Source organism: Urocitellus parryii, chromosome 1 (assembly GCF_045843805.1).
Source record: "Urocitellus parryii isolate mUroPar1 chromosome 1, mUroPar1.hap1, whole genome shotgun sequence".
Lineage (NCBI taxonomy): Eukaryota > Metazoa > Chordata > Mammalia > Rodentia > Sciuridae > Urocitellus > Urocitellus parryii.
Genome location: NC_135531.1, coordinates 20,947,831 through 20,960,873, shown reverse-complemented (window position 1 = coordinate 20,960,873; position 13,043 = coordinate 20,947,831). Strand labels below are relative to the sequence as shown.

Sequence of the window (13,043 nt, the reverse complement as noted above, 5' to 3'; positions counted from 1 at the left end):
TAAATTGGCAAGATATTTTCTTTGAATGCAACCATTTTATGCTTGTTCAGTAGCAGACATGAATGTCATCCCCTAAAGGAATGAACTAAGTGCCAGTAGTGGGGCATAAACAAGTCAGATTGTTCAGGGAGCTCAAGGAGAACTCTCTAAGAAAGTATGATCTGAGCCAGGTCTGGAAAGATGTGTAGCCTTTCCTGGGAGGAGGAGGACAGACAGAAGTGATGTAAGGTAAGAAGGACAATGTGACCAAAAGAATGAGGGTAGAAAATGGTTCTGAGCAGAGAGTAACAGGGCAGCATGCATGTTTTGAGAAAATCATTATGTTGCATAATAAATGCTGAAATAAGTAAGAAAGAGACTGGGAACAAACCAGCTTGAGTTACTGAGTGGCCCCTGGCAGAGGTAATGGAGTCTACCAGAGTAACAGTGGGGATGGAGAGAAGGGAAAGATGGCAGAGGGCTTGCCAAATCGGAACCAAGGGAGTTGGTGGCTCTTGTCAGATACTGATTGGAAGAGATGTGTCGTTGAAAGAGGACACTGAGATCTAAGTCAGCTGTCAAGTCATTCCGAAAGGTTTTCCAATGTCAACAGCACATATAGCAGCACGCAAGGCTCTGCAGACTGACAGGAGGTGAGCAGCACATAGCATGTGAGCTGCTGTTATGGGAACACAGACCCCCCCAAATCCAGCGGGTGCAAGTTTAACCTTTCCAGTAATGACCCCCTAGTTTTATTGTGTGCTCCAACAGCAAGAGCACCCCTCCTCTGTGGACTTGCACTTGTAGACTACATGTGTGTTAATGTTACGCACAACATCAAATAAGTAACAATGAAAGCAACAAAAGAATGAGACAGAAAGAAATGTAAAGGCAAGTTTCACACCCCGCCATGGTTTCTGCACCATGCTTTGGAGACCACTGTGACTCTAGAGACTGGAACAAGACTGGTTTGATCTCAGCCTTGAAGAGCCATTATACCTCTGCATAATACCTTAATGATGGTCACTTGTACTTTTTTGTGTAGGCTGGTCTATGGTTTACCAGAGATGAAGACGTAAAAATTCCAGAAAATCCTCTTGAACCCCTGCCATTTAATCGACTGGAACATTTGATAGAGGTAATTATTGGGATTTTTTTTTTAAATCAGCATTGTAGCACTGATCATTTATTTTCTTCAGGTTCTTCCACTTGGGGAATTTGTTTTGGATTCCACCCTGTCTCCCCAGTTTCTTTGCTGTATCCCCAAAAGGCTGACTTTATTGCTAAGAAGACAGCCTAGAGAAGCTCTAGAGGAGGAGGCCGGGCCCAACATCTTAGAGTCCTGCTGTTTTCTAGAAAATTTCCATGGCCTCTCAGGATTAGAAATCTGCCAAATAAGCTCCATTGTTACTCAATATGTCTTTCTTTAAATTGCCTTTCAATTCCCAAATCTGTAGGATAAGATTCTATCATTTTAACAGCATACGCTCTTTGTCTATTTCTCTTTGGTTTTGTCTAACATCATATGATGTTGCCGTGGAGCCCATCAGAGCTGGCTGCCCTCAATGTTGTTCTCAATAATAACATCATTATTAGCCTGTATCTCCAAAGCAACAAGAGAAAGCAGGACCTTAAAACCTGAAAGTCACTCACTCTGACTTCAGTGCAGATGTTTAAAATATAAAAATATATTGAACATGATCATTTCAGTAAGATGAGAGAAAAATTGAGTGGTAGATTTAGATGTCAGAGCAACCTCTGTATAATATGTTAACTGTTCAATCTCTAGGAAATCATTAGTTCAAAATTACAGAACAAAATCAAACATTATGACCTTGAAGTGAGTAATTCCTTTCCATTGGATTTGTATTTTTCGAGCACATCTGCTAATGCTATCCAGGAGAGCAGGTTAGAGAAAGGGGGACAGGAGTTATCAAAAAAAAGTCCAAGATTCAAAAAATCCTTAGTGTTTTCCTGAGGAAAGGTGCTCTAATTTTGCTATATTAAAATCCACTAGTTGTTGTCTTATTCTCATCTCCTCAGGTCTGTCCATGTGACAGCACATAACATGTCTCATTCCTCTAGACTGATTAATATTTGTTATAGACAGGCTCTTCATTCTCACACATTCAAATCTCCTCTCTCTGCTCATCAGTCGTAGTACCTCTTTCTGTGATCTGTTTTTTCCCAAGGTCTCCATAATCACTATAAAATTTACTTCATTTACATTGTTAATTCATGACTGCCTGCCTTCCCGTCAAGAATGTCAACTCCTCAAGAGCTGGCATCTTTATCTTCTTGCTTCTGGTTTAATTTCAAACACCTAGAAAATTCCATAGCTAGCACATTAAGGTGTCAGTATTTGCTGAGTGTGAAACATTGTGTTTTTTTTTTTTTGTGCTACATATAAATTACCATACAATTAGCTACCTAAAATAATACCCATTTATTATTTTATAGTTCTGCATATCAAAAGTCCAGACATGGCGTAAGTGGGCTCTCTGCTCAGGTTCCCACAAAGCTGAAATTAGGGTGTTGTCTGGAGTTGCAGTATCACCCACAGCCAATAATAAGGCTGGATCCAACATTGGCTTCCCAGATGGATTGTTGACAGGATTCAGATCCATGCAGTTGTGGGACTGAGACCTTCAGCCCCTACAGACTACCATTTATTCCCTGCCACCTTGCCAATTCCATGACATGGCCGTTTTCTTCTTCATGAACAGGAGGAGAGCATCTCTCTGGTTTCTAATTTTCCCCTGAATAAAAGAACATGTAGATTCCACTGATCTTCAAGATTCTTTTTTGTTTTGTAAATAACAGAGTTTATGCATTTTCCTACCAAAATTATTTAATTTATATTTGTATTGATAACACAAAATTTCAGAAATTCTTTTCCAAACTTACCTTCATGTATGTCTAATTAAATTTGCTCATAGTTGTAAGGGCTGTTGGTTACAGAGAACAGCAAAAGAGAAATATCCTCTGGATCTAGTAACTTCTCAAAGTGTGGGTCAGGACCAGTAACATCAGAATTATCTGGGGACTTTCTAGACATGCAAAACCTAAGGTAGCTCCAGAACCCTGTGCTTCATCTGAATGTTTAGTTAAAAAAGATTCTCCAGTTCACTAAGTACATAGTTGAGCAGAGTTGGAAATGGAAGCCAGTAGGCTTTCCCAATAAGGTTGTGCCTAAGTGTGGTCTGTATGTCCCAGCTCTGAAGGCCCCAGAGGATATTAGGCTCCAAGCACTGACTCCCCATGCTGTCAAATGCACAAGACACTGGATGAATGAATGTCAGCTTAGTCATTCAGAGAGAAAGGTACCTAACAAATCAGCATTCAGGGCATATCATACCGTCTCCCTGGATGTGAATCCACGTTGGAAGAACTCACTTAAGGCCAGTAGGTTGAGGGACAAGTTCAGAGCAGAAAAACCAGTTTAAGGGCCTAAATGGCATCATTCTCTTTCCCATCTCTTTTCCACACAGGGAGAGATGGACCAGAAGTCTCATATTTAGGGTCAAGACCCAATTTGTTTGGATGATTCAGAGGACAGACAGTGGGTCCTTCTTGCAGCCTCCTCTCTCTCTCTCTCTCTCTCTCTCTCTCTCTCTCTCTCTCTATATATATATATATATATATATATATATATATATACACACACACACATATATACATATAATACATATTATATAAAATATATTACATGTATATATATACATTATATAATTATTGCATTATCCTGAGTATGTTAATACAAATTAATTAGCACACAATTGTCTTCGACATGAGAATTCGGAATCCTGCTTTTCAACTTTTTTCTACTGAGAATGCTGTTCAGTTCATACCACTCATTACTAATTCAGTCCTCAGAAACCTCACTCCAGTGCTCCTGCAGGGATTCTTCGCTGCCCTGACCACCTGCTCACTCCCAGAGTGTACCCATTTTGTCTTTGATTGAAATTCTTTTTGTGTGACAGTTTTTCTTTAGGCTGTTTGCTGACTCTGAGGAGAACCCACTCCAGCTCGACTACACTCAGATGCTGCTCTATTTTGCATGCCACCCGGACTCTGTGGAAGGGGTCTACAGGGCCCTCAGTGTGGCTGTGGGGACCCATATCTTCCCACTGGTTGAAACTCCCATGATGGCTGCAGAAAAGGTAATCACATTTCAGAAATGGGCTAACTCCGGGCTCTGGGGGGGTTTGCAGAAGATCCTAAACCATTCAACAGGTACTCGGTTCTGGCTGTTTTCCATATTTCCCCCAGTTCCTAACATAATGCTTGACACATAGTGGGTCTTCAACAACGATGTTCTCGGTTGCATGAAGAACTGGAGACCCCAATTCTATCAAATACTTTTGTGGTAGAATCAAAATCCATTCAAAGTTTCTTGTTAGAATTGAAGTTTGCTCTGGAAAGGACAGTGTTTATTTTGCAGGTAGTGCTGACCCTGAGACGCGAAAAAGAAGATGATTTCAACCCCAATCTGTTTGTCTGCTCTATGGAAACTGTATATGAAGCAGGTTCAGGCCTTAGTGCTCCCACACATATGTGACTGTTGACAGTATTTTGGACCAAAGCCAGACCACCTGAAGTCTGCAGGCAGTTTGTATCACCCTCACCAGACGAAGCTTAATATCAAGATGCCACACAGACTCCCCTTCAGATTTCTTAGGGATGGACACTGCCTTGGTTTGTTAGGTGGCAAAACCTCAGGGCAGGCACTAAATAATGCATTCTGAGGTGCCCATTTGCACTGTATGGCTTTTGATTCTTCTGTTCTTTGGGGGACAGAGCTGAGGCCGTCCTGATGGGATGCTTGTTTCTATTCTGGGATATTTAGTTAGTCTAGACTGGACAGCAAAAGAGGGAAGCAAAGAGACCTAGTAATTCAGGCAGGTCTCTGTTTATCCATTGAGTCCTGCTATTCAATTATTCCCACCTGAAGTCGGGGTCAACTTATAACCCATTTTGTGTCCTCCAAAGTAGCTTCATAGAGTCAGTGTTCTCTTAATGTCTGGGAACCAGTCTGACAATGAAGCAGAGGAGAGGGGAGAGTGAAAGAAATGGAGTCCAGTCTGCAGGGCACAGAGGAGGAGGGAACGCATCCCGGGCAGGCAGAGGCAATAGTGAGATCCAGGCAACTGGTTTGAGCTGGAAAGATCTGGGGAAAGGAAGCTGTGGTAGAGCTGTTGCCATAGCAACAGACAAACACCTCCGTGGGTGGCAGCCAGGCCAGCTAGCACTGAGGTGCTGAGTCCCTGAGTCACTCCTTCAATTTATGCTAGTGCCTCATCCAGGAAACGGCTCCCCTTGAGTGCTGCTCTCAGGAGCTCTTTTAAAATCCAAGGACACAGAACAGCTGCTATACAACAGAGACCAAATGTGGGTGTGCAGATGGGGAAGGGACAAGGGATGGCACCTCAAGTCTCTCTCACAGCCTTTCCTGCTTGTTCCTGACTTGGAATGAACCCTAGGAGCTTTTGAAACACAGGAGCTACCCGCCTCCCCCATTCTTGTTCACCCCTGGTCCTCACCATCTTGTCTCCAATTATGCTATTCCATTTCTGAGCCCTTTCCAACTGTGTTCCGGTTTCCTGGGCAACCTCCTCCCAGGAGGCCATAAGGAGCCTGCTCGGAAATAACAACTACAGCAGATCTGTATTTGCTCCCAAGACATTCAATCAGTCTCTGCTTTTGCTTTCTGCATAAACAACTGGAAATCTCCCCCCATGTTTCATGCTTCCTTGGTCCATCTCTGCAGCTCATGCTGATTTCATCAATGCGGCTCAGACATGTTTAAAAACTATGGCTCTTGGGTAATTTCAAAGAAGCTCAAGATCACTATGTCCTGGTGAATCTTTAAATAAGTGACATTTGGGGAAAATGGTCCGTTTTCTGCAACCTGTGTGGCATAGGGTCGTGATATTTGAATTTAGTAAATTCTGAACTCGTACCTCCCACAAAGCACAAGTTTTGTAAAAGCAACTTGTCAAGAGTATTTTGAGGCCCTCAGGTTCAAAGTGCATACATTTCTATTTTATTCATTCCTTTGATGCTTTGCCCACCTTTGTTCTCAGAACTGGCCTCATTTTCTGCCTCCTGAGATGGGAGACTGAGCTGATGGCATGAGTGACACGTGGCCAGGAAGGTGTGCCGGCACCGTTCCAGGGACGCACTCAGGAGAAGTCCTTGAGGCCTATCTCTGAGACTTAGCCAAGTGTGACACAGTGCTGGACAGCGTCACCTTTCCCCTGCTTGGAGAATAATGGGAGTCTCATAGTGTTTTTGATGCTACACATAATCACTCATTCAAAACACTGGTTTTCATCCAGCTGGCATGACTGGCTTTGTTCCTACACCCACCTTCAGAATGGCTCTTTCTGTCTCTGTAGAGAAACCCTTTTCTTTACGGTCTTCGGCACCTCCAGGATGCTGAACTGGCTCCTTTGGTCTGACCTAGATCTCCGTCCTTTCCCATCCTTCCACTGAGGCACTAGACTTGTTCTGTCTGATCCCCAGAGAGCAAAAACAGCAAAATTTAAAAAAAAAAAGAAATCCTCTGACATTAATAAGTTTGGGATTCTTCACTCAAATATGTCATCTTTTTTACATTTTTACCTTTTGGATTAAAAATTCATGTATTTCATAATGCTTATATCAGACCATTAAAAAACAAATCCCTCCCTAAATATGGAAATAGTTCCTGACCGGCCAGGTTTGGTGGTTGTTTGTTTTGGCATTGCCTGCTCATCTAACAGATGAGTCCTTTACTTTGGCTTTATCATCTCCACATAGCACCCATGCTACATTCTGAGTAGAAAATTTCCCATTTTCCATTCCTTCAATAAGATGTTTCACATCCTCTGTTTATTTTCTAGACGGAATATTCTGTTGCCCTAAGAAATTACTGATGGGTAATCAATGCCATGATCTCCAAGATTCCTGGGTAGAGAGACTAAAGCCAGGGTCACTTTCTTGCCATGTAGCATTTTCAATTGTTTAACTGGAGTAGAGGTTGAAGTGCACATATACGGGTATACATAGAATTCCAAAATCTCCACTGGTAGAGTCCTCCTATTATTATTTTTTTTTAAAGAGAGAGGGAGAGAGAGAGAGAGAGAGAGAGAGAGAGAGAGAGAGAGAGAATATTTTAATATTTATTTTTAGTTTTTGGCAGACACAACATCTTCGTTTGTATGTGGTGCTGAGGATCGAACCCGGGCCGCACGCCTGCCAGGCGAGTGCGCTACCGCTTGAGCCACATCCCCAGCCCTCTCCTATTATTTTTAAGAGTCAATTAAATTCTGCTTTTGCTTTCTGCATAAACAACTGTAAATCTTCCCCCATGTTTCATCCTTCCTTGGTCTATCTCTGTAGCTCAAGCTGACTTACCAAATAATACAGACCCCCCCCCCCCACTAAAGCCAGGTGACCACCCAGAGCTAAAATGTAGCCTGTCTTCATCACACTTCCCATAGTGCCTCCAAAATCCCTTCTGGCCACAGATGAGCACCAGAGGCTTGATTTTATGACATGTCATAATTCTTATATGCAGAACACTTACATTTGGAAAGAATATTTTCTCTCTCTCTCTCTCTCTCTCTCTCTCTCTCTCTCTCACGTATGAATAGATGTTTATTATAGAGAATTCAAAAATTATAAAACAAAGGAAAAAAAATAGCCCTTTCTACTCCCCAGAGGTAATCACTTTTAACACTGCAAAGTATCTATGCCCTTTATTTTTATTAATGAGGATAGATACATAAGAAAAGGGATACCTAGTGTATTTATTATGTTGGTTTTTGGGGTTTTTTTCTACTTATTCTACCATGAGTTGGGATTGTGTGTGTGTGTGTGTGTTACAAGGTATTCTTATAAAACATAATTTTCATGGCAGTATAGTATTCAATTATAGAAATGTGGATTATTGTGCTACTTCCCCATTTTTGGAATCATAGGCTTTCTATTTTTCCTGAAATACTGAATGATTATCCATATTCAAAAGTATTTGGGCCCATGAATATTTATTTAGAATCAATTCCTATATTTATAATTACAGAGCCAATGTACAGAAATATTTTTCAGGCTTTTAATATGTTAGAAATTACTTTGGAAGTAATTTATTATTTGCAAGAATCAAAATGTGATGTCTGAGTTCACAGCTGTTAGCCAAGTTTCAAAGAACAGCAGTAAAAAAAAAAAAAAAAATTCCAACTTTATCTTCAACATGTTTTCTATTTTGCCTGCTGAGTGTTAGGTTGGGTTACCCTCCAGTATCCAAAGAAATGTTCCTGAAGCTCCTAGAATCTGTCAAGCTTGAGAAATTAATTTGCCATAACCTCAACTGCAATAAGTTCAAAAACAAATCCTGTTAAAATTCTATACTCATGTCAAGAAGGCTCTCACCACTTACCCTAACTTATTTCAGTGTTCATTTTGTGGAGGAATTTGAGTACCTGGCAATGCAGTAAGAACAGGGTAGATGGGGATGGTTAAGACACCCCCACCCTGAGGCCTCTGACCACTGCAAGCAAAATGGTCTAGGGTTTTGACGTGATTTTTGATGCAGCCGGTGCGTTCTCTTCCCCACTTTGTTTGCTCTGCGGTAGGCCCTCACTCCCCTGCCTCAGTGTGTGATGAGCTGGTGTTTTCCACACCTCTGTGCTGCTGGCAGGCGTCAGTCTGAGCTCACACCCTCCTCCTTGAATTTGGCAGACCTCCTTCTCTACTGACGTGAGCCACACTGAGGAATTTCCTGAAGCCGAGGACAACGTCCCACAAGACGAAAGTGAACTCAAGGAGGAAAGAGAGGAAGGGGAGCCAAAGCCGGAAGAAATCCCTGAAAATATCAACACTGAGAAGATCTCCCTGGAAACACTACTGAAGGTCTTCCGGGGAGGAAATGAAGTACAGGACACTCACCGATTTGCCAGTCACCTGAAGACAGAGAACATTTATGCCGAGGTTGGTGACATTTGTGTTGTGAAAGAAGAACCCATATGTGAGGAGAGTTGCCCTCAATTTCAAGCACATTTTTATTCTGAAAACATATCTTGTATAAACGTTATAGTAATTTCCATCTGTACATAAAAGCATTCTTTAATATCTGTGGTAACGTTAAGCTAATTAAATTCATTTTTGTTTTTCCTTAAAGAGCTTCATACAAACATTTCAGGACCTAGGTGCCAAGAACCTGGAGCCAATTGAAGTTTCCGTTCTCTTAAAACACCCTTTTGTTCAGGACCTGATTGCGAATTATTCAGACTATAAAATTCCCGTGAGTATGACCCAAAGTTTTCCTAATTCCAGTGGGCTCAGGCTCAGGACATGCTGGGCATTCTAATGTGGGCTAGCAGGAAGGAGAAGAAGCTGAACAAGGCTAAGAGGACAGCCTCCAATAGCCACTGGGCCCGAGGCTCATGCACAGTTGAGGCAATCTCTGTATTTGGGGTCTGCTTCATCATTAGCACAGTGCTACCTTAGGTCTACAACCAAGGCTGAGGGTCGGTAACAGTTACAGCTGGTGGACCATCAGGGTTCTGGGTCACTCTACTCACGTAGCGAAGCTGCACACTAATAGAAGAGTATGAAGAATAGGATCCCTCCTGCCAAAGAGAGCTAACCAAGACCATGGTCTTCAGCCAAGTGCTGACATATTCTTCATATTTAAATCACGGTATCCAGTGTGTGTGTAATAGAAATGATAGTGCATACAGCAGGTCGGATACCAATTCCATCAGGAAACAGTGTGCAAGCTGGGGAGGCTAACCACGAAACGCAGAGAAAATGGGATAGCTCAGTGGAAGAAAGGAAGACTAGCCACTCAGAGATCACACTGTGACCAAGCACATCTCACCACACAGGCCAAAGGTACGCCCACTGGAGCTAGGCCCAGGTCTTTGACAGCAAGGGCTCAAGGGGCACAGACTGACACCAACCACTCTCAGAGTGCAAGGTGCTATGTCCTTTCACATACCAGTTTTAATCAGCATGAAGTTCTCTATTTGACTCCTACTAGTTATTTATTGGGCTTGCTGAGCTTAAGATAAAAGCACTTTCACTTTGGTAAACACAGGTGGTCGAAGAAACATTTTCTCCTGACTTTTCAGAAATAGTCTATTATCTTATGAAGAAGCCCAGCAATTAAACTATCCAGGCTTAAATATCTTTGTACCCAAATTTATTTTCCCTGAAGGGCTGATTCACTTTTGTTGGTTTGTTTGGTAGTGTTGGGAGTGGAACCCAGAGCCTTGTGCATGCTAGGCAAGCAATCTACCATTGAGCTATACCCCCAGCCTGCTGGTTCCCTTTAATATTAAATTTTATTACCTGTATTAGTACTCATTGAAATTGATTTCTAACAAACCAGGAGTTTTCAAGACACTAAGCACACCCAGGAGTGAAATAGAATTACAGAATTTAAGAACTCAGCTCTGAAGTCCTAAAGCCATGGGCTAGAATCTCTCATCCACTGCTATCTAATCTGATTTTACATCTCCTCCCTAATCTTGACTCTCTCATTTTAAATGTGGAAAACAGCCATTCCTATTCAAAAGGCGTTGGTGAGGATAAGTTATACCATGCATGTAGTTCTTGCATTAGCATCTGGCATGTGAAAAATGCTACATAAATGGTGGCTATTTGCATCATTGATACTGAGCAGCTACTACTGAGACCAGTAGTATACCCTTTCATGGGAGAGAAAAATGAGTACCAAACTTAGCTGCTGTTCTCAAGCACATTCCGCTTATTTTTACATTCAGGAATTACAAGAGAATGATGTTTAAAGTAAACCAAATACAAAATTATAGGAATTCAAAACACGACTTATTTGTATGCTAGAAGCATGGAGGGAATCTACCCAGGATAAACTGCATCTTAAAAGATGGCCAGGGTTTTGGAAAGTGGTGCAGGAAGATAGGGAGCCCGCATGGATTTTGGTATTGGGATAGGGAGTTGCGCAGCATGCTAGGTGGAAGGGAGGCCAGGGCCAGGGCATGAGAGAAGGATTGGGAAGAACAGGGTCTGATCCCTTGAAGGGCCACCCAGATATCCAGATATCAGTGACCCCACTGAATTAGTAAAATCAGGCCAGATTGCAAAGAATCCCAGGGATTGGGATTTGATCTGAAAAGCAATGGAGCATGAATAGGCTTCTGAGCAGGGGTGTGTGATATGATATTGATTTCTTCACACATATTTCTTCTCTTAACCATATCATGTCATTTTGTCATATAATATAAGATGGGCTTCATAGGCCCATCATTTAGCTTATCCATAAATCACTGAGGCTGAACTCAAACCTTTGATCCTCCTGCCTCAGCCTCCTAAATTGCTGGGATTACATGCATGTGCCACTGGGCCTGGCTCAGTTCCTTCAACTTTTGCTTTCTTTTACATCTCCTCCCTGTAACTTCATGGAAGGTTCCAAATGGGAGGATGGGAAACAGAAAACTGTCCCAACATATGATTGTGAATCAACAAGCATGGTGTCAATGGCCTGAAAAGCCTAAAATTTGATATTTAACAAAAAAGAGTCCCTTTCCAGTAAGGTACTCTATTTTCATTTTTGCAGAGAAAGAAAGAAAAGAAGAAGGAAAGGGAAGGGAAGGGAAGGAGGGAGGGAGAGAGGGAGGGAGAAAAGAGAGAGAGAGAGAGAAAAAAAAAAGTTGAAGACTCAGGGACAGTCATACTTGTCCTGTTGGGTCTCTTGCTCCAGATATCCATGTACAAGTAAGTAGATCACATTTTTAAAATGAACTTTAACCACAGTGATGTTATTTGAAGATCGTTCAAGATAAGCAAAGCAAAAGCTCGAGTGTGGTTTTTCAGGTTAAAATGTTTGCTGTTATAAACAGTGGGAAGTGAAGGTTGTTTCCTATCTGCTGTGTTTACAAGGTCTGTATTTAGAAGCAGCAACATTTTTAAATACGTATAAGAAAAAATTTGAGTGTGTGTAATTATGATGATAAACTTTAACTTTTGCTCCTTTTGTAAGGTGAACTGGCTTTGAACTTATGAAAATGGGCTCTGGAACCACACACACAAAGTGTGTGACCTTGGGCAAGCGACCTCAAGAGGTCTTCTTTGAATTCTATGTTTATAATAACTAATGCTAACCTTATTAAGTTAGTCTGAGAAGAAATGAGCTAGTGTGTGGTTATCTGATACTCCATAGCATGGGAAAAATCAGACACTCGAGACATATTTAAACCAGGCTTGGCTAAATTTATAGCTGAAATCAGGGGCCATAATTGTTAGTAGCAGTAGATGAAAGGCAGAGCATTCTGTCCCTGGCATAGAAAAGTTGTCTGCTGCTCTAAAACTTTACAAATCTGTAGAAATTATTAATTTGGCATTACAATCTTCTTTTAATAAATGATGAATACTCTCTCTCTCTCTCTCTCTCTCTCTCTCTCTCTCTCTCTCTCATTCTTTATAGAAAAATAGTCTTTTTGACTTGCCCATTACAGGCCAGAGTCTGCATAATTACTTTCACAAATGTTATGCAATCTAAGATGACAAGTCCATTATTAGATGAGAAAAGTGGGGTTTCCAAGGAAACAACTAGTCAGTTGCAGGGTACGAATCAAACCAAACAAAGAACAATTTACTGTTAATTGCCACCATATATTAGGTGAACATTCACCCTAAATTCTTTATTAATATTTGTAACTTTACTTTGAATGTTTTCTCTTAGGATATTAAAATGATTTTCCAAAGAAGTGAGCACATACAAGGAAGTAATGGAGAAAGATCACCTTCAAGACTTACAGAGGAAAAGAAATGAAGACAGAAGAGTGTGATTTTTTTATTATTTGGCAATGAATCTTCCCCAAATCAAATGTGACCATGGAGTCTGTCGTGTATGTTTTCATTGGTAGACATGATCCCTGCCAGTTGATAAAGAGGGCCTGAAAGGGGGAACTTGCTCAACTCAAGGAATCTTCTATCCTAAACCTGCAAGGCAAAGAGCAAAAATCCAATGTAAGCAAGGGTGTATTTTGGAATGATTCTGAAAATAGAAAGTACTAGAAATAATATATTAGAAAAAA

The 13,043-nt window shown here is 41.3% G+C and overlaps 1 protein-coding gene across 1 annotated transcript in view; it reads left to right on the top strand.

The window, feature by feature from the left end:
• The window catches only part of Spef2 (sperm flagellar 2), a 175,395-nt gene extending 162,617 nt beyond the window's left edge, over window positions 1-12,778 (top strand). The window contains 5 exon segments of the mRNA XM_077795544.1: window positions 1,025-1,117; window positions 3,963-4,142; window positions 8,704-8,952; window positions 9,143-9,265; window positions 12,689-12,778. Of these exon segments, the coding sequence (XP_077651670.1) occupies window positions 1,025-1,117; window positions 3,963-4,142; window positions 8,704-8,952; window positions 9,143-9,265; window positions 12,689-12,778 (735 nt within the window).
• Window positions 12,779-13,043: the final 265 nt, after the last annotated feature.